The sequence below is a fragment of the Medicago sativa genome, chromosome 2, assembly GCF_051527215.1.
Source record: "Medicago sativa cultivar Bolivia chromosome 2, Bolivia_mono, whole genome shotgun sequence".
NCBI lineage: Eukaryota > Viridiplantae > Streptophyta > Magnoliopsida > Fabales > Fabaceae > Medicago > Medicago sativa.
The window spans coordinates 10,717,250-10,739,200 of NC_140750.1; the positions used below are offsets into that span (position 1 = coordinate 10,717,250).

The following is a 21,951-nucleotide window of genomic DNA, read 5'->3' on the forward strand; positions in this document are numbered from 1 at the left end:
AATAAAGGTAAGATTGAAAATATCACAATCGGGCATTTGGTCTAGTGGTATGATTCTCGCTTTGGGTGCGAGAGGTCCGGAGTTCGATTCTCCGAATGCCCCTTTGCTTTTTTTTTTCCCCCTAAATTTCGGTTCGTAGCTTACAACAATACATCCTCAAACGGCTGGGGCCCACAACACCAGCAACATTTGCTAGGAGGTTTCAGCAGCATGAACTTCAGTATTCCACTTGCTTCAGTTACGGAATCTACAATGGAGAGGTGACGTGTTGAATATTTTAGTTTTATTTATTTTTTGGTGTCAAAAAGAAGGGTATTGTGGGTTGAACTCAAACCCTATCATTTCAAATGTTGATGTTGTCTTTATGATATGATGACTTGCATAGTTGCATTTACACGAGGACTATTTTAGTCTTCGACTTTGTAAGACACACACTTAAATAAGTCTTTGAGATTATGAGTATTTTAAAAAGGTCATTGGCTCTACTAATCTATCAAGTTAGTTTTAATATTTAACCATTTAATTACTATCATTTAAGTCTCTATATTTTAACAAGTTACTGTCAATTTGATTCATAAGTTACTTACTATCAATTCACAATTCAGTCCATAACATTTCTTTGATATTATGACTTTTTGAAATATTCATAAAATCATAGACCAATTTAAGAGCACCACACAAAGTCTCATTTTGGATTATGTTGAATTTAGATGACTATTTTGATGTTTTTTACTTGTGTTACGTTGCATATACTTCTTGCATCCCATTATGAGTAATCATGTTATATTATTTCACATAAATTAAGAAGCTATATAAAAAAAAAAAAAAAAAAAAAAAAAGGAAACAACAATTTTACTAAATTAATTGTATAAGTTTATTGCAAATTAAAAATAATACTGTACTTATTATGGAACAAATTATTTTGGCAAATGACATTCATAATAGGACATAGGGAGTTATGAGACTTAATGATCCAAGGTAAAAACAAACATGTGCAAGTTATACAACACCTAATTCACTTGCACATCGTAGAAGTAGTTTGTTTAGTATATAATAATGTGACATCTCATGTTTTTTATATGGTTTGATGGCATTCAAAAAGTCTTAGGTGAAACTTTGAAAGTCGTCTTTATCTAAGGTACATGTGCTGAATGATTTATTTGTAGAAAAAATAAAAGCAAATCCGAAGAATATATATAACCAAGCAAGCATCAATGCAATTGCTGTCCATATCATATTCAAGCACAACCGACAAAATATATCTGATATACAGTGTGAAATGTGCATTTATCACATAACCAATAACTAGGCATGACAGCCTCATTTGTCCAGACAACAAGATCTGCATAATATAAAAGGGCAAGGGCAACCTGGTGCACTAAAGCTCCCGCATACACATGATACAGGAAGCGGTCCCACCATCTGGTGTATTGTACGCAACTTTACCCTGTTTTTTACAGAAGAGGCTGGTTCCAAATGGAAAATGAAAGAGCTTCCCAGCTCCTCACAGACTACAACAGTGCTGACTACATCTAGAAAGGCTATTAATCAATAGATTTAGACCTTCGATGCAAGCTTCTGAGCTGCAAGAGCTTCAGCCTTTAGAGTTGGCTCCCACAATAATGTACTCTACCAATAATGCTGTTATCATATGGATCCATGTTCGAAGCCAGACGCCTGTCTTCCAAGTAACCTACAATCAAGACAATATGTTCAGAATTCAAACTCTAAAAACTAGCATAACTACTAACTTACTAACATCTGCCGATAAAAAAACATATATACGGTAATACTTATGGATTTTACCACTAAAGTGATCTTGGTATTCATTCATTTTCAGGTATAGAAAACAATGAAAAATATATCTAAATGTTAACAATGGCATAAAATTATTGTTTTGTGACTCACCTTTGCTGTTCTTCTCTGTCTCTTCCCACACAGATCGAGCATCCACGGTTAGCAACTCCCTGCACAACCAACTAGATAAGAATGTTTTACACAAGATGATATACTTTCATGTTCATGATTGATTACTGTGTTTAACAAGAACAAGTATTGAAAACTTTGAAGCAATACCCAATAAAATGTGTTGATGCTGGCAGTCGCATGCTTTACTGTCAAACCTTCTCTCATTTCCTTCTCCGTATGCTTCAATGTGGACCTTGTGACGAAGGGATAGATTCGAAATTGCCTTCTTTATTACCTCAAATCCTCCATCTTCCCTCATACTCTTTGTACTAAAAAGCAAATTATATTATTCATCAACTTCGTAATTTTAGAAAGTTAAATGTAAGACATGCAATTGCGATTCATGACAAAGAAATGTCAAAAAACCTGTCATTGGTGTGTGAGATCCTGCACCATTCCAGTCACTCTATCAAGGTTCAAACCAAAACAATTAGTAAAATTAATTAGCATAAGGTAATAAAAAATGGCAACTAAAGGATTATAGTACCTCAATTGATTTTGGATTAAGGGTGAGCACAACACCAGCTTATTCTATTAAAAGATACGATAGTCTTAAATAACACATTATTGAACCAAAAGGCTTTACAGAATTAAGATACTGTGACATTTTCTGACAACTAGTTGTTTTAGAAGCTTAGCCTTTCTATTGTGACAAGTAGGTTACGGAAAATTACCTCAAGGATGTACCTTGAAGCCCAAATATGATCACTAGCTTTAACACAATTTGCAGAAGCCATAGACCAAATTCTTATTTTCTACGATTACATAAGATAAAAGTGAATCCATATTCATATAAAAAGAATTACAGTGTTGGCTATTGAAAACGTGCACTTCCTCGGATAGGATTCAAATTTGAGACGAACGTGCTATTAAACAATGTAATGCAACCTGCACGTAGAAAGCCATTATTAAATAATTGATAATAATAATAATAATAATAATAATAATAATAATAATAATAATAATAATAATAATAATAATAATAATAATAATAATAATAATAATAATAATAATAATAATAAAAAAATAAAATAAAAAACATTAGTGAGAGAGGGGTGGGAAACACATTACCATTGGGATGGTGGAGAATGATACTAGATCATAGAAACTACCCATTGCTTCAGACATCCCAGCAACAATGCGGTTTTGCAGCACAATAATGAAATTTTTGCAGCAATCGCATGTATTTTAACAAACATACAAGTGATTGGGCATAACATCGAATTCCAATCTGGAAAACCAAACCACTGCGTGTGTGTGTATTGAAATGCATGGTGAAAGAACAAAAAAGAAAACTCTAAACATAAATACATAACAGAAAATATTTAACAACAATCCATGAAGTAACCACTAAACATAAATACATAACAGAAAATAGAAATCGGAAATTAACATATAAGTTGCAGTTAGGGGAGTGAAGAATCTGGTGGATGGGTCATAAACCTCGTAACATCTACCAGTACATTACTGACTACATACATACTACTATTACAAACAAGGAGATTTCAAACATAAGGTACATAACACAAATGGAAATTAACAGAAAAGTTGCAGTTAGGATGTATTCTTCATAAACCTCAAGCAACTGTGGCATAACATCTCCATCACCACACGCATTATTCTATTAAGAACAAGGTGATATCAAACTCTCTTGGTAGACTTGTGGAACCATACGACTGTCAGTGTTTTGAATTTCAAGAGTCTGAAAAGTACCATCTCTAGAATTGTAAACACCCAACAATAACTGAAACCCTTGCAGCAGCACTATATCATCCTCATAAACATGTAGTGCCCTGGTATAAGGAAAAGAACTGACATCTCCCATGTTAGGCACACGGAACAATTTAGTCCAAGAATCTTCATTCCCATACTCCTTCATAAGCCAAACATCTAAAAAATTATGATTATGATTATGATAACTTATGCACAAACAATCCATCAACACATGTAAGGTTGGAGAAACCACATCCATGACTCCATCATCAGGCTGCAATAGCTCTCGATAAGACTCTGTCTCCAAATCAAGAGAAACAATGATGACTTGTGTTGAAATGTTATCAATGGAAAACCAATTAATAGTTCCACTAACGAACGTTGAGCACGTATGAGGAAGAGGAACAGGAGGAGGAAAATCGGCCTGAATGCTTCTCCAATAATTGGTACCAATGGTATAAACATTTGCTTGACTTTTGAGTTCGCTAACTCCATTGCCGCGTATGCAAAAAACGGCAATCACCTTGTAAGTATCAGTGGAACGATCATAGCCAAAATCAAAGATGTGGCATAACCTTGTTGGTGGATATTTTAAGGAAGGCGATGTAGTAAATTTCCTGATGGAAGGATTCCACAGAACAAAGAAATTGCAGTAGAGTTTGATACAGATGATGCCGTGGCAAGAACCAACTATGCACTCGAAACGGTTTCTATTTCCCAGAGGATACTCTAGCTGTGTGGCGGTGGGGGTCACTTCTGTGGATACGGCGGAGTAGAGAGGGTAAGTCGTGATGACGAACTCCGGTGAAGGTTCGGAGAACATTAAGAGGACACGGTGGCGCGTGTTTGACACGCGAAGGTGCTTTTTAGCGAAATTGGGATCGGAGATAAGAGATTTCCAGGACTTACAGACGGATCGAAGTTGCATGAGGAACTTAATTGGAAGCCTGGAGAGAATATCCACCACGAGCTCGGAATGGAAGGGTAGGAAGTGGAAAGGAATCTTCGGGAGTGATGGAGGAAGAAGATGTTGATGGTGAAGTTGGGGATACGGTGGAGGAGTTCAAACACTGCCTCTTGGTGGTGGTTGTTGCATCCGTAGGTGGATCTGATGAAAAGGCGCCGTCTCCGTCATCGGTTTCGCTACTTGGGGCCATCATCAGCGTGGTGACAACCGGCATCAGCCAAATGAACTTAATTTTGAGAGAACCAAGTTTGTAAAGACTAATAAGTTTTGAAGTCTAATTAATAGTATATGGTTTGTAAGTATCAAGTTATTTTACAAATATACTAATTTAATTCATAAATTTCTTCCCTTCCAAAAAAAATTCATAACTTTTTTCTATATAAAACATAGATTTTTTATTTAAGAGTAACAAATTGATTTTTAGTTATAAATGTTTACACTCTTACATTTTTTTCCTTCCCATTTCGTTAAAAGATGTTTATGTCTTCCATCTGAGATAAGGAAAAATGCGTTGGAGATCCTAAGTTCAAACTTTTACGAAGGAGTAAAAATATAACCTGAAGTTTGGTTGAGAGGTAAATAAAGTCTGACAAAATATTCTTTTATCCAAGAATCAACTTCATACATCAAACATGATTAATGTAACAGTACAAACATATGCATCTTTTCCCTCAAAAAAAATATGTTCATCTTTTAACCGAGTTTAATTTTTTTTTTTTTGAAAGAATAATTTTAACCGAGTTTAATGAAAAGATGGTAATGAACTATAAACATTTGATGACTTTAATGACCAAATTGTTATTATATAAAAACTTTAAAGTACAGACTTTAACTTAAAATACCATGAGATAGATTGCCCCGATGGTATATGTGATTGACCAATTAAGGTGTGCCACGTGGTATACCTTTTAAAATATATATATATATATATATATATATATATATATATATATATATATATATATATATATCAAATAAAACATGGGAAATATTAACGAGTGCCTCCGGGGCACTCTTTAAGCACTTTAAATAGTAAGTATTTTATGAAAAGTTGGGTAATCAATGCATTGGAAATTGTAATGGTTGACTTTTTAAAGGAATAATTGCTAAATTGATGATGCTTAAAGAGTGCCCCAGAAGCACTCGTTAACAAGACTCATAAAACATTTATAAAGTAACATTGGTAGGTAGGTGGTACATGTTGATTGACCAATTGTATATTACATTGGTATGTTAATGGTACACTAAGTGTTATCCCATATAGACTTTTTTAAGGGTCTACCATAGTCCTTATTGATTGACCAGCAATAGTAGATAGCTTATTCTCATTTCCATTTTAACACAGTACAAATAACTTATCAATTTTTTGCCAAACTATTTCTTCATTTCACATGGCAAATCACTTTTCAATAGTAGATATATTTTACCTACTAATAGGGGCTAAATAGTAGGGGTGAGCATAGCAACCGAACCCGCCCACAAACCGAGAAATCCGAGTCACCCGTGGGTCCAGCGGGCGGTTGAAAACGGGCTTCGGGTGAAGAAAGGAGAAAAACTGGGTTTGTATGGGTTTGGACGGTCGGGGCCGGTTTTGACAAATCCAAAACCGTGTAGACCGAACCCGACCGGCCCAAAACTAAAAACAGACAAAACTAGTTACTAGCCTTGAGTTGGGCTTATTTTCCCCTATCCAAACCAGGCCCAATCAATGTTCTTACTCCATTATCTTAACCTATGTCATTCATTTCACTCACGCCGCATTCCATTGCTTTCTCTCTATATCAGACTCATGCTGCCATCTTCACCGAACAACCCACAACTTCTCCTTTTTTCAATCTCATCTCATCTCTATTGATCTTCACTGTTTTCTCATCACTCTAATGTTAATCAAAGTTCACAGACAAAAGTATTTTGTTCAGCACTGTTATAACTGTGATTTTGTTGATTTTTTTGGTGCTGTGATGTTTTTTCTTTGTTGTTCATCACTTTCATCTATTGATCTTGACTGCATCTTTCTTGTGATGTTAATAACTGAACCAACCCACCCGATAAAACCGAAACTCGCTCTAACCGAAACCCGCCCAAACCGTGCCTACACACGGTCGAATTTGGTTCCAGATTTAGAACACTCGGTTTCATATATTTTCAGCATTCTTGGTCCGATTCCGCCTGTACCCGACCGATGCTCAGTCCTACTAAATAGTGGACCAGTAGAGAGTGCTAGTTGATGGTAATTTGAGACAGTCATACACTTATGAAAAACTAACAAGCAAACAGAAACTATCATGTTTTTTTTTTCTTTCCTTTTTTTACTGGGTTAAGTATGTATGTATTTTATTAAAAAAGATGTGTGAATTTGTTTACGATTGTCATTTATTTAGGTATTTTATATGGTTTCATACACATATTAATAATACATTTTAGAAAGAGGAAATTACACCCACCTCCCTTGAGTTTCATCTAAATGACACTAACACCCCCTTTAGTTTGAAAACCTACACTAACCTCCCTTGAGTTTTCATCAATTAGACAAACACCACCCTTTTTATTTACACCATTAAATTTCCGTTAACTTAAATTGAAACATTATCCCATGATACAAATCCAACCTCTCCAACCAAAAAACAAAAGAGAGATTGATACCCAATAATCTCTCATAATCCAGCATCGAATAAATATATTTTACAAAAAATTGAATAATAGTCTCTTTAATGGATAAGAACCCATATATTTTCCTCCCTTTGTCTCTGGTGTTGCACAGCTGTATCCTCCTGTGACTCCATAATTGCAATTCTTTTAATCATTTCTTCACATTTGAAGTTCACATAATTAAAACCTTCAAAGCCAAAATTCAAGTCATCTTATACATTCTCATGTGTATATTTAACTATTCATTCTTTAACGCCAATTGGATTGATTTTATTCAATCTCCTCTCTATCATATATGTATAAATAAATATACATCTCATTGTTCCATCGTGACTATCTCTCTCTTTCTCTAGAATTAGCAAAGTCTCTCCCATCGTCATCTCCTTGACTCTCTCTCAATGGAATTAGCAAAGTATGTCCCTTTAAGCACAATCAAGTTAACAGATGTTTTTTGTTTTGAAGAAATCAAGTTAACAAACATATCAGATTGTAAAAATTAACGGAATATCAACACCATTAACTGTGTTAGTATCAAAAGGAGATGTTTGTCTTATTAATGAAAACTTAAGGGATGTTAGTGTAGGTTTTCAAACTAGAGGGGGTGTTAGTGTCATTTAGATAAAACTCAAGGGATGTGGATGTAATTTCCCCTTTTAGAAAAGTAGCCATAATGTTTGTGGATCCTCTCATTTATATGTCGTTCCATATCTACTCTTCTATCGACTTTAACTCTCACAACACTATCCACACTATGTCATACGTTTCTCTTAATCCACTAAAAATGCATATATTCAAGTAAACTTTTTTGTGTATCAAAGAGTTTAGCGAAAAAAATTGCATACCACCAAGTGTGAAGGAGAGGGATATTGCAGATTCAAACTCCCCCCTCAACGTACAAATATCTAAGCAACCTTTTATCATGTGAGTTGAACTCACGGAACAACCATTTTAGTTATATTGATTGTGCAATGTTGGATTATATTCAATTTAGATCACTATTTTGAAGTTTTTTTTTACTGTGTTATGTTGCAAATACTCCCTTTGTCCCATTTTCAATATCATATTAAGTTATTTTGCAAAAATAAACAAAAAACTACAAATGAAAGAAATTGAACGATAATTTTACTAAATTAATCTTACTGTTAAGTATTGAAAATTAAAAACAATACTGGCTCTATTCCATTATGAATGTCCTCGGTTGAAATTTGAACGGCTTCTCTTTCTAAGGCACATGAGCTGACTGATTTATTTGTAGAAAAAATAAAAGCAAATCTTGAAGAATATAACAAAACAAGCATCAATTTCTGTCCATACCATATGTTAACACAGACAACGAAATATATCTGATATATAATGTGCATTCATCTCATAACCAATAACTAGGCATGGCAGCCTCATTTGTCCAGACAACAAGATATTAATACTATAAATATAAATAATCTAAAAGGAAAGTGAAAGAGCTTTCCAGCTCCTCACAGACTGCAGCAGTGCCGACTCCATCTAGAACGCCATTAATCAATAGATTTAGACCTTCAATGCAAGCTTCTGAGCTGCAAGAGCTTCAGCCTCTAGAGTTGGTTCCCACAATAATGTACTCTCTGCCAATAATGCTGTTACCACATATGGATCCATGTTTGAAGCTGGACGTCTGTCTTCCAAATAACCTACAATCAAAACATCAGCGAAGGTAAACAACATGCATATGATAACGCTTATGCATTTGAACTCTGAATGTTAACAATGACATAAAATTAATGTTTGTGATTGTGACTCACCTTTTCCATTCTTCTCAGTCTCTCTTCCCACACGAATTGAGCATCCACGTTTACCAATTCCCTGCATATATAAGAATATTTCACACAAGATGATAAACTTCAAGTTCATGATTGATTGCTATATGTGTTTAACAAGAATAGACATTCAAAATTCTGAAGCAATACCCAAGAAAATGTGTTGATGCTGGCAGTCTCATGCTTTCCTGTCAACCTTCTCTCATTTCCTTCTCCATATGCTTTCATGTGGACCTTGTGGCGAAGGGATAAATTCAAAATTGCCTTCTTTATGACCTCAAATCCTCCATCTTCCCTCATGCTCTTTGTACTAAAAACAAATGATATTATTTATCAACTTGATAATTTAGTAAGTCAAATATAAGACACGTGCAGCTATGATTATTCATAACAAAGTCATGTCAAAAAACCTGTAATTGGTATGACATCCTGCACCATTCCAGTCACCCTGTCAAGGTTAAAACCAAAACAATTAGTAAATTTTTTTTTTTTTTTTGGTGGTGCAATTAGTAAAATTTAATTAACATAGTTAAGAAATAATTTCAACTAAAGCATAACAATACCTCAATTGGTTTTGGATCAAGGCTGAGTACAACACCAGCTTGTTCAGTAATTCTCTGTCAGAACAAACAAAGTGTAGTATGTTCAATTAGAACATACAAAAGTCTTAAATAAGCCATTATTAATGAACCAAAAGCCTCTACAGAATTTAGACACTGACATTTGTTGATAACTGATTGTTTCCGAAGCTTAACCTTTCTGTATCGTATAGTTCTAAGTTATATATGTGTGTGTGTGTGTGTGTGTGTGTGTGTGTGTAAACCCCAAAAGTAGGTTAAATGAAATTACCTCAAGGATGTACCTTGAAGCCCAGATATGGTCAGCAGCTTCAATACCTACACTAGGACCAACTTGATACTCCCACTGCAATATTCATAAAACAATAATAAGAAAAACAATTCAAATAATTACAAGGTATGTAGCACCGACACTTCATAATAAAGTATGTCAGGTGTCCAACACGTTTGGTTACCTGGCCGATGTATGTGTCTGTGTCAATGTTTCATAGATCATAACACATGATACAAAAGGAACAGAAGGAGATTTACCTGGCCAGGCATAACCTCTGCATTAGTGCCACTGATGTTAATTCCAGCATATAAACAAGCCTTGTAATGAGCATCAGATATATCACGTCCAAATGACTTATCTGCCCCGGCACCACAGTAATAAGGACCCTGATACATCAAGAAATCTTTTAATTAAATCCATATTTTGAAGTTTGCAAATTCCTATGAAATTTGAAATAAAACACAAAAGAACTGGTATTAGTTACCTGAGGACCAGGATAGCCACCAACAGGCCAACCTAATGGCCATTTCACATCTGTTTGAAGTAAGGTGTACTCTTGTTCTATTCCGAACCTTTGAACAATCAACATACAACATCAGCATGTTTTCTGTTAATATTATAATTCAACACCAAAAGTTCAGTTATCTTCTATTTTAGATGCTCGGTTGCATTGCATCTAACAATAGTTGGTAATATTAAAAAATAAGGAGTAACATACATACCACGGAATTTCAGCCTCAACCTTTGGGTTTCTGAAGATTTCAGCAGCTTTATATCTCTTATTTGTAGCGATAGGCTCACCTTGTGTTGTATAAGCATCGCAAATGACCTTCGTGAAACAAAATAATTCGATTAATTTCATAATAATTGCCTTTCAATCAACATGTCATGAAACATCTTTAAAGTATCACACCGCTTACCAAAATGTTGTTACCACCGCGGAAAGGATCTTTGAAAATTGCTTGAGGACTGAGGAGGAAAAAAGATCAAATTAAATCTGGAATGGCATGTGGTAAAAACTAGTAACATGAATAGAAGTATCAGAAACAAATTCTTACTATAGGATCACTTCAGTATCTTCACGAGGGGCCTGTCCAGTGCTAGATCCATCATAGTTCCACTTAGGAAGCTCAGAGGGATGCTCAACAGGCTTTGATATGGTCTGAGAATACAAAACATATATACAGGATTGTGATTAATAGCATGAGTAAAATCAGACAATAACATTAGTAGGGATACTTTATCTTAGCCTATTTACAACATTGTATGGGTCTGTTTGGATTGACTTATTTGAATTCATCTGCTGACATAATTACTTGTATGATTGTTAAGAACATATGAAAACAACTTTTGACATGTCCATGAACTATTTTCAGCTTATTTCCATAAGTTCTCCACAACAGCTTATGAAAATAACTTATAGTCTATATGATAGAAAACAATATTAATTTTACTTTATATTTTGTTATAGAAATAGCTTATACATGAGTACTTTATATGACAAGAATTTATGCTATAGGCAGTTAATTAGGTTGTTTATCAAAACATGGTCTAAATAACGTACTCTTGATTTGCTGCGCACGTCAATTCCAGTTCCACCAATCCTGTTTAGAAAAAGTATCAGAGTTTTAAATATCTTGTACCTTCATAGTTCATACAGAAGAATGAAAAATGAAATATATACTCATAATTTGATTAGGCAAATTATGAGATACTAACAGAGAAAGAGTAGAATGAAATACCAGATGTACTCAGCAATTATGCTGTTAGTGAATGGAGTGATGTCCAAATTAAGTAGATCCTCAACCCTGTTGATGGTGCCAGAGTTGATTGCCATTACTCTGAATTTATCAGAACGTTCAACTTTCTTATTTTGTTTCATAACTAAAGAACTCCACATCTTTGATGAGGTTGGAGTTGCAATTGAAGAGGTTTTTGTGATTCTTGTCTGACATTGTGTAGAAGGTGCCAAAATCTGTGCCATGTTCTGCTTAATAAAAAATGAATTAAATTATAAATTTAGATTACTATTTTAAGTAATACGTACCCAGACACCAGACACGACACTAACACATGTGTAGAGTGTTCAGTGTAGACACTAGTAATAATTAAGATAATGGTAGTAACCAAACCTAACCACCTGTGTCAGACACCAGATAGGATATCAAGTCTCAGTCTGAAGGGCTAGTACATAGATAATCCTTTAGAGGCTATGAAAGTGATTATGTGCTTGCATGTTGAATACTTGCCTTGAAATAAGGCTAGGAGGAACAAACAATATGATATGTGCTTGCATGTTGAATACTTGTCATAGTTTATCTACAACTATGACAGATTTTTAGGCCACTTTACTTAGGTGTCAAATTCTTAAGCCATCCTTGCCAAATCATCATTTTCACAAGTTTTTTAATCACTTTCATTCACTTTTACACATGAAATTTGAAACCAAATATGCCATATTTCAAGCCTTTTTTCAGAAACAAACAAACAAACTCATTAAATCACCACTGTACCACACACAAAGAGACAAAACACGCCAGAAGCAACAGCTGGTTTACAGCACTTTGCATTCATCTTCCTGCAAAAAACCAGGTTTTCTTCCTTAAATGTATAGTTGCTATACTCAGTAATAAGACCATACAAGGTAAAGCTAAAATTGATTGATTTACTTTCATATATTGTTTTGGTTTGTGAAGAAAAAGATTAAAATGATTGAAATTACACTACAAGGTCCTATAAAAGGTCTGCTGCAAATATGGACTTGGTAACATCTAGAGGGATTGGTTAGTGGTAAGTTATTCTTTCTATAGTTGTTTTTTCATCAAAGACCATAGATCAATTGTTGTAGGGTTTTAGGGAATTGGGATTTTTTAGCTTTTTAATTTTATTTTATTATTCTGCTTGAAGGTAGTGTTAAGTTAAACTAAACTTTAACAGTGTGTCTTGGCTTCATTTTGTATAGTTCTTCTCTTTTTGTGTCCCTCATTCATACAGTAAAAAGTAAAACCATGACCATGTGTATTAGATAAATTTTAAGTTTTTATGAGCATTGAATATGAGGGGTGAAGTTCCCATTTTCTTTGCAAAGCCTCAGACTTGCATGAATATGAGGATGTAGGGACTGAGCAGAATGTATAACACGTAAGTAGGCCTCTAATTTGGTTCCCACCTTAATTTGTTTTCATCTGTGTAATAAAATTATGATACTATTCTTTTTTTAGAGAAACTTTGGTAAATTACCTATGATATTTCCTGGCTCTTAGGCAAAGCAAACAAAAATATATGCTCTTACAATATTTGATCTTTTCAACAATTGGTCCCTTCATGCATACATATTTAACTTTAATTTTCTTTCGCTGTTGGTTATGCTGAATACATGCATTGTGATTTGTAGCAGTTCTCAGAATCAAAGGATGAAGGAATTGGTTGAAATCAAGCAAGAGGTATAAAGCCTCCACTACATCTGGTTGTTGGATTAAGAGAACTTCATTATTGTTTTCAATATAACATACTATTGATTCAAAAAAAAAAAAAAAAAACATACTATTGGTTGCTGGCCATAGCCTTCACTACATGTGATATATCAATCAAATCCTTTAATCCATTAAAGATGTTCATATCATGTGATCCTTTGAAGCATATAGGAATATCTTCTTATCTAAGAACCATGAGAAAGCACCTCAAAAGCGAAGGAAACCTCTCAATGAATGATTTTATTTGTTTTTTATCTTTGGATTCTTCTACTACTAAAATGTAAAGATTATTACTATTTAGGAATTCTTTTTTGATCCATGTAGCCGACTCCATTTAGTGGAATAAGATTTTGTTGTTGTTGTTGTTTGTAAAAGAATAAATATAACTACCTCTCAATGATTAAAGATGAACTAAGTTATTATTTGACTTGAGATGCACTCTTTGTTTATTTATTTGTTAAGATAATTTTTCAACCCAATCCTCCGAAAACACGGGCTAATAAGAATGTATTTTGCATCATAATAATACTACTTTTATGTAATATTTGTGAATCACAACATGTGTAATATTACAAAAATAAACTTAATCCCCGTGCAACACGGTTCTCTAACTACTTACAGGACATACATTCATTTTTTTCACTTTTTGATTACCAAAAACGGCAAACCCAAAACCCCAAAACAAAAACACTCCTCCATACCTAACAATGCACAATCATGAATAAAAAAGCACAAATTGTTACATCAATTTCAGTGTAAATTACAAAACCCATGTAACAATTTAGCTTACCAATTTAACTCGTGGATCAATAGAGTGGAGAAACGTGGTTGGAGGAAAAAAACAAACTGTCCAATGGGACTAGCAGTGGCACTGGAAATCAATGTGAAAACTTTGTCAGCAGCAAAAGAGCTGTCGGAATCCATTTAGACCAATTTGGTGATTGCCCATTATCTTCCTTTGAAGCTCTGATTCTTAGAATTGAATTTCTCTTCAGTTTTGGTATCAAAAGGGTTTTCTTTGGCACAGGGAGTGAACAATGGCATTTTGGGAATAGCACATGATTTGAAAACAGAGGCAGTGGTGACGGTAAAGACAGAGAAAGGAAAGTGGCATGGTTGCAGTTCTTGGGTGTTCTCAAGCAAAAATTGGTATTTGTTAAAAATGCAGAGCACAAAGGATTAAGGAAGGAAGTGGGGTTGTTTATTTGAATGAATGAATGGAGGAAAGATTAAGCACAGTGTAACTAGTTGACTGACTCCGTCTAGTAAGGCCATTGCTTAATAGATTTAGACCTTCAATGCAAGCTTCTGAGCTGCAAGAGCTTCAGCCTCTAGAGTTGGTTCGCACAATAATGTACGCCAATAATGTTGTTACCACATATAGATCCATGTTTGAAACCAGACGCCTGTCTTCCAAATAACCTACAATCATGACAATATGTTCAGAATTCAAACTGTGAAAACTAGCATATCCACTAATTTGCTGACATTTACCGATAAAAAAAAATATATGGAAATACATCCTCTCTGTTGAGAGAATTTATAACTTGTAAATAAATCAAGTATGCATTAAAATAATCAACTCTCAGTCAATCCTTGTACACTTGGATTGATGTACGATTTAAATTGTATGCGTAACTACTAACTTACTGAAATTTACCGATAAAAAAAATAAGGTAATACATCCTCTCTGTTGAGAGTGTTTATAGCTTGTTGTAAATAAACCAAGTGTGCATTAAAATAATCAACTATCAGTCAATTTTTATACACTTAGATTGAGATATGATTTTAATTGTATTATTCTCTCAAACGAGAGCGAGAATTCTAAGAATGACTTAGGTGTGAATTCAGACTGAAACTCCCATATTTGTATCGGCCTAGTAGTGGCAACAACCTTTATGCTTAAATGGTAGTATGAAGAGACATGTAAATGTTTGGTTTCTCAACAAGGTAATTGTCCAAAGTTTTTAGGTATAGGAAACAATGAAAAATAAATCTAAATGTTAACAATGGCATAAAATTGTTGTTTGTGACTCACCTTTGCCGTTCTTCTCTCCGTCTCTTCCCAACACAGATTGAGCATCCGAGGTTAGCAACTCCCTGCATAACCAATTATATAAGAATGTTTTACACACGATGATATACTTTCGTGTTCATGTTTGATTACTTGTTTAACAAGAAAACGTATTAAAAACTTTGAAGCAATATCCAAGAAAATGTGTTGATGCCAGCAGTCTCATGCTTTACTATCAACCTTCTCTCATTTCCTTCATTATTACCTCAAATATTCGTTGTATCTAAAAGCAAATTATAAGACATATACAATTTCCTTCAAAAAAAAAAAGACATGTACAACTATGATTCATGACAAAGACATGTCAAAAAACCTGTAATTAATGTGACATCCCTGCACCATTCCAGTCACCCTGTCGATGTTAAACCAAAATTAGCATAATTAATCAGCATAAGGTACTAAGAAATGGCAACTAAAGGATTATAGTACCTTAATTGGTTGTGGATTAAGGGTGAGCAGCCCAACACCAGCTTGTTTAGTAATTCTCTGTCAGAACAAAGTGCAATATATTCAATTAAAAGATACAATAGTATTTTCTTTTTGGACAGAGATAGATACAATAGTCTTAAATAACACATTATTGAACCAAAAGGCTCTACAAAATTAAGAGATTGTGACGTTTTCTGAGAACCGATTGTTTCTGAAGCTTAAACCCTCTGTGTGTGTGTGTGTGTGTGTGTGAGAGGGGGGGGGGGGGGGGGGGGGGGGGGAACGTTACCATAAGGATGATGGAGAAATGATACTAGAATAGCAATTCTTTGCTTTTGGCAGATAATAATATAAATCACTGTAACTATAGATCAAAGAAGCTTCACATTGCTTCAGACATCCCAACACAATGCGGTTTTGCAGCACAATAATGCAATTTTTATATCGATTGGCATCTATTTTAACAAACATACAAGTGATTTGGACATAACATTGAATTCCAATTTGGAAAACCAAACCACTACATATATATTGAAATGCACGATGAAAGAACAAACAACAAAACTCAATTCATCGAATAAATGTCCTCGAACAATAAAACGTCGTAATTCGTAAATGTCCTCGAACAATATTTAACAACAATCCATGAGGTAACCAATAAACATACAATACGTAACAAAAAATTGAAATAGAAATTAACATATAAGTTGCAGTTAGGGAATTAAATAATCCAGTGGATGGGTTCTTCATACATAAACCTCATAGCATTACTACTAATACAAACATAAGGTACATAACGAAAATGAAAATTTAATAAAAAAGCTGCAGTCAGGATGTATTCTTCATAAATCCATGCTCGTGTGACAGACACATTTTACTAGTAAGAACAAGGTGATATCAAACTCTGTTGGTAGACTTGTGGAACCATCCAACCATCGGTGCTTTGGATTTCAAGACTCTTAAAAGTACCATCTCTAGAATTGTAAATGACCAACTTTGACTGACACTCTAGCAGCACTTGATCATCCTCATAAACATAAAATGCCTTGGTATAAGGACCAGAATCAACACCTCCCATGTAAGGAACACGGAACAATCTAGCCCAAGAATTTTCATTTCCAAACTCCTTCATAACCCAAACATCAGAAAATGTACCACTATGACAAAGCATGCACAAGCCATCCATCAATACCTCTAAGGTTAAAGCCACATAAATCCCTCCAAAATCAGGCAACAACAGCGCTCGATAAGACTCCTTCTCCAAATCAAGAGAAACAATGACCGCTGGAGAAACTGAATCAGTAAATCCGACACAATTAAAACATCCACTAACAAATTTTCCTGTTGCCGTAAAGGGAATTTTAAAGGGGAATTCCGTCTGAATCCTTTTCCAATAATTGGTACCCATAGTATGAACATTAACTAGGGTTTTCAATTGGTAAACCCCATTCTCAATATTTGATGTACTAAAAACGGCAACCACCTTGTAAGTATCAGTGGAGTGATCATAGCCAAAGGCATATGTTGGGTTGATAAACTTGTTCGGTGGAAATTCAAAAGAGGGTAGTTTCGTAAATTTTCTAATAGATGGGTTCCACAGAACAGGGAAATTGAGATCGCGTTGGATACAGAGAATGCCTTGGCAAGAGCCAACAATGGTATCAGACTCGTCTCTATTGTTCAGAGGATATTCTAGCTGTGTGACGGTGGGAGTCATTTCGGTGAAGACGGAGGAGAGAGGGTAAGATGTGATGACGAACTCGGGTAAGAGTTTGGAGAAGGTTAAGAGGAAGCGATGGCGTGTGTTTGACACGCGAAGGTGTTTCTTGGCGAAATCGGGATTCGAAATAAGAGATTTCCATGATTTGCAGACACACTGGAATTGCATGAGGAACTTGACTGGAAGCCTGGAGAGAATTTCTACCACGATTTCGAATGGAAGAGTTGGAAGTGGAAGGGAATCTCCGGGAGTGATGGAGGAGGAAGATGGTGGTGTTAGGGTTAGGGAAGATACTGTAAGCTCTGATGTTGCGGATGTTTGAAGGTTACCATCACTTGTCATCTTAAAATGATTCTATAAACAGAAAATAAGATATATATCAGCATAAACAGAAAATAGGAACTATAGACGAGTTCAAAAGAAATAAAAAAAACTCCTAATCATGGTTCATGAATATAACAAATTACTGTTTATATGCTTCATGTCTTTCAGAGTATTAAATCTTAACTATCTTTCAGACCCATAACAACTGTAAACAAGTTTAGTTAGTTCTTCATCTTCATACTAATTAGTTTAATTAGTAAAAAAACAACAAATATATATGCCTTCATGCCTTACACAGGATTAAGTCTTAACTATCTTTCAGACCCAGCAGTAAACAAGTTTAATTATCATACTAATTAGTTTAATCATACTATACAAAAACACTGATTCTGCAGTAAACAACAGCGTCATAGTACTATGGATAAAACACTAGTTTAATCATACAATACAACAACACTAGTTTCAGAAAGTAAACAAAAACTTCAATACAACAAGTCTTAACATAAAATCTGATTCTGAATAAAATTATACTATACAAAAACAACAGCGACCCAGATTTCAAAACCTTGAAATTAAGACAGAGAAACTAAAATTAAAAGGAAAAAAATCGATAAACCAAAGTCAGTGAGGAATATAAAACCCTAAAATCTGAACAATATAAAACCCTAAAACAAAGAAGGAAGGAGAAATAGGAGAATCAATTGGCTTACCTTAGAGTGAGTGAGAACTGAGAGAGTTTAGTGTCTGTTTGGATCTGCGTTTTTGATCCGGAAACGTGATTTGAAGCAATTTGAGATGTTTGGATGGGTTTCAGAATCAAGTCTCTCAAACGCGGATTTGGCCCCAAACGTGAGTTTTCTGAAAGCTACAAATTGAAGGTTTCACGGCCAAGCAAAATGGAATCAAACAATTTGTTTCTTCTTCACAACACACACACTTGAGGCCAAGGAGACAAGTAGTGAGTGATGGAGAAATGGTAGAATGGGAAAAAATAGTGAGACGGGTAAGGAGAAAGGTTAGTAGAGTAAGAGGTGAGAAGGAGATGGAAATAGTAGAAATGTAACGAAGCTTCTGAAATCTGGAGAGAAATAGAAGAAAGGACACGTGATTTCCAAGAGGGATACAAATTGGTAAATTGGAGTTTTTTTTTTGGAGAATTTAGTCACTTTAGTCCCTAAATGGGAGAGGATTCTTCACTTTAGTCCCTGAATGAAGAGAAATTGCAAAACAGTCCCTGCATGGTCAATTTCAGGGACTAAAGTGACTAACGGAGTCTACATTCAAGGACTAAATTGACTAACGAAGTTTGCATTCAGGGACTAAATTGACTAACAAAGTCTACATTCAGGACTATTTTGCAATTTATCTGCATTCAGGGACTAAAGTGACGAATCCCTTCCGATTCAGGGACTAAAGTGACTAATTCCCCTTTTTTTTTTTTGATCAAGTACTACCTCTGTCCCTAAATATAGGAGTCTTTTGCCAAAATTGCGGAGATTAAGAAAGTTGGTTGTAGTATTAAATTTGTATATAATTACTATTGTTTTTACAATTTTATCCTTAAGAGAGAAAGAGAGTTAATTTATGTTTTCAATATAATATTTATTGTTGATTGAAGAAAGAAATGCAAAATAAATAAGGGTATGTTGATAAAGAAATAATTAATGTACTTGGATATATGCAAGAAAGATAAATGTTATTTGTACAACCATTTTTGTACAATTTTTGTACAACTTTCTCTCCCATACTCACATTATCTTCTTATTCTCTCTCTTCCTTTTACTCTCTCCATTGTTTTTGACCAATGAGAAGAGAGAACAACAAGGTTGTACCAAAAGTTGTACAAAAATAGTTGTTCAAATATCATTACTCATAAGGAAAATACCTCAACTGTAATAATAATATTGTTTGATGTTGTGTATTTTTACACCCTTGGAAATTTTTTATATTATATTAAAAATAACCAAATTGATCAAAAAGATTTTTTTTAATCTTTTTTGAAGAAAATGATTTTTTTTTCAAAAAAGATTTTGAAGCAAAAATCTTATAAATTTTCTTAAGGAAAAAAACTCTTATAAACTGAAATTATTTTAAAATAAATTTATTAACCAATAAAAATCCATTTATGATTTTAGATAAGTTCAAATAATTAACTAAAATAAGAATGAGATGTTTAGCTTTAAATACAATAAAAAAGATAATTTGATTATTACACATTCAAAATCAATTTTGATTCAAACTGCCCTCGTGAGCTTAGCTAAGTTGGTAGGGACAACGCATGGTAATATGCAAGGTCCGGGTTCAAACCCCGGCCACCACCAAAAAAAATTTGATTCAAACTATCCAAACAACAACTCACAAGAAGTAAGTGTATCCAAACATAAATCAATTAACATCCACCTTGTGAAATCGAGTTTGGAGAACAGGAGAAGGTGGGTTTGTGAATTGCGTTTGGAAAAAGTGGGTTTGTAAAGAATATGGGTTATGAAACGGGTTTTGAGAAATAGTCACCAAAACTGTATTTTTAATTTTGAAATTGGGTTGGGTCAGTTTTTGTAAATATTGGTTTGGGCCTTTTGGATTGGTTAACTGGATTTTAAGTTATGGTTCATGTGAACCCGTTTTTATGCTAATAAACCCCATTTGAGTCCCTTAAAGTGTCGCTCGCTATCAGACCAGTCCATGAATCAATTTAATGAATCAAAAACTCCTCCAATCTATGTTATGTTAGTCAAATGCATCCAAAACATTAACTTGACGCTAACAATGTTGATCTGTCCGTTACATTTGCCACTTGAGCTGCATTGTTTGCCTTCCACGCTGGCAGGGACTTAATTGCATAGGATAACAAACATTACAACAGTCATTTGTGTCCCTTCTTTATTCTTACTCTTCTTCTCTCCCACATCAAACAAACAATCTGCAACTTCAATTCCAAACCCTAAAACCCCATATTCATTCTCAATCTCTCTCTCTCTCTCTCTGTTTTTTTTTTTTAAGATAATACCCAAATTGAATTGAGTTTGAATATGGTGGGACTTGGGAGGTGGGGAGATGCACAAGAACACCATAGACAACAACAAATCAACTTATGGTTCTTGGAGTATGATCAGGAACATGATTTGGGGATTAATTTGTCTATTCTTTCTTCCTTTTCCCCTTCCCATTTCATTTCACTTCATCACCCATATTGTTCATGTAAACCCAATAATTTGTATCAATCCCAAACCCAATAATTTGTAAACCCATATATATATAGTAAGCATGTGACGTGGCAAAAAAAGGGACACATCATCAAAGTTAACAATTTAACCAACGAAACTAACATTGAGGAGGTTTTTAATAATTTCTATTGATCTAGGGACGTGTGTGATAGCAAGTGACACTTTCAGAGACCTAAATGGGGGTTTACTTGTTTTTATGCACACCCGAGGAAGATGGTGATGGTGAAATTAGGGTTCTGGTGGAGGAGTTCAAACACCGTATCTTGGTGGCAGTTATTTCATCCATAGGTGGATCGGACAAAGCGGTGTCGTTTGGTTCATCGCTTTCATTACTCAGCGGCGTTATTGTGATGCCTCCGTCCCCCATTTTATAGCACGTGTAAAAGAAAATAAAATCAACAAGGGTAATGCTATTCTATGACAAATTGTTAGTAATAATATTTTAAGACAAATTGAATTTTTTTTTTTAGCAAGTTGAAAATATTCTTTAAAAAATGATAGTATTAGTACAAAATATATTTGGAAAAAGAGGAATGAATGTATCTAAATATTTGGTGATGATCTTATATTTATGTATAAATTATTTTTGGCTTAATTGCACTTTTCCCCCCTTTCTTTTGCTAATTGTGCGATTTTGCATCCCCTCTTTTTTTTGAGTGATTTTGCGCCCCATCTTTTGCCAATTGTGTTTTGTTCAAAATCATCATTAAAAGAGGGGAAAAGGGGCAAAAGATGGGGTGTAAAATCGCTCAAAAAAACAGAAGAAGG

At 34.3% G+C, this 21,951-nt stretch overlaps 3 protein-coding genes, 1 long non-coding RNA gene and 1 other non-coding gene across 12 annotated transcripts; 2 read left to right on the forward strand and 3 right to left on the reverse strand.

Moving 5' to 3' along the window:
* Positions 1–30: 30 nt before the first annotated feature.
* On the forward strand, positions 31–102 carry TRNAP-UGG (transfer RNA proline (anticodon UGG)). The gene has a single exon. It is a non-coding gene; the product is annotated as a tRNA-Pro (tRNA).
* Positions 103–1,172: 1,070 nt separating this feature from the next.
* Positions 1,173–4,900, reverse strand: LOC146944448 (F-box/kelch-repeat protein At3g23880-like). 4 transcript variants are annotated; one of them, XM_085742838.1, is made up of 7 exons: positions 3,040–4,900; positions 2,643–2,856; positions 2,456–2,499; positions 2,335–2,374; positions 2,077–2,237; positions 1,909–1,967; positions 1,173–1,693 (listed from the first exon to the last, which is right to left on the reverse strand). In XM_085742838.1, exon 1 carries the CDS (start codon positions 4,607–4,609, stop codon positions 3,593–3,595), a length of 1,017 nt encoding a protein of 338 aa, XP_085598964.1. In that variant the 5' UTR covers positions 4,610–4,900; the 3' UTR covers positions 1,173–1,693; positions 1,909–1,967; positions 2,077–2,237; positions 2,335–2,374; positions 2,456–2,499; positions 2,643–2,856; positions 3,040–3,592. The 4 variants fall into 4 exon arrangements, with proteins under 4 accessions (XP_085598964.1, XP_085598966.1, XP_085598965.1 ...); XM_085742840.1 differs by lacking the exon at positions 2,456–2,499 and having other exon boundaries at positions 2,775–2,856; XM_085742839.1 differs by lacking the exon at positions 2,456–2,499.
* Positions 4,901–8,580: 3,680 nt separating this feature from the next.
* LOC146944449 (glutamine synthetase leaf isozyme, chloroplastic-like) lies at positions 8,581–19,020 on the reverse strand. Of its 5 annotated transcripts, none has more exons than XM_085742832.1 (19): positions 18,670–19,020; positions 15,916–15,972; positions 15,800–15,838; positions 15,451–15,512; positions 14,203–14,834; positions 12,453–12,517; positions 11,682–11,926; positions 11,504–11,543; positions 10,998–11,101; positions 10,860–10,908; positions 10,662–10,768; positions 10,424–10,511; positions 10,197–10,325; positions 9,937–10,011; positions 9,651–9,704; positions 9,498–9,535; positions 9,238–9,397; positions 9,073–9,133; positions 8,581–8,961 (listed from the first exon to the last, which is right to left on the reverse strand). In XM_085742832.1, exons 6-19 carry the CDS (start codon positions 12,507–12,509, stop codon positions 8,822–8,824), a joined length of 1,347 nt encoding a protein of 448 aa, XP_085598958.1. In that variant the 5' UTR covers positions 12,510–12,517; positions 14,203–14,834; positions 15,451–15,512; positions 15,800–15,838; positions 15,916–15,972; positions 18,670–19,020; the 3' UTR covers positions 8,581–8,821. The 5 variants fall into 5 exon arrangements, with proteins under 5 accessions (XP_085598958.1, XP_085598957.1, XP_085598962.1 ...); XM_085742831.1 differs by having other exon boundaries at positions 15,916–17,989; XM_085742836.1 differs by lacking the exons at positions 12,453–12,517; positions 15,451–15,512; positions 15,800–15,838; positions 15,916–15,972; positions 18,670–19,020 and having other exon boundaries at positions 14,203–14,318.
* LOC146944450 (uncharacterized) lies at positions 12,447–13,475 on the forward strand. The gene is made up of 3 exons (XR_015025939.1): positions 12,447–12,583; positions 12,670–12,729; positions 13,337–13,475. It is a non-coding gene; the product is annotated as an uncharacterized LOC146944450 (long non-coding RNA).
* On the reverse strand, positions 16,485–19,020 carry LOC146944451 (F-box/kelch-repeat protein At3g23880-like). The gene is made up of 2 exons (XM_085742841.1): positions 18,670–19,020; positions 16,485–17,989 (listed from the first exon to the last, which is right to left on the reverse strand). The coding sequence occupies exon 2, from the start codon at positions 17,975–17,977 to the stop codon at positions 16,793–16,795; it is 1,185 nt and encodes a 394-aa protein (XP_085598967.1). The 5' UTR covers positions 17,978–17,989; positions 18,670–19,020; the 3' UTR covers positions 16,485–16,792.
* Positions 19,021–21,951: the final 2,931 nt, after the last annotated feature.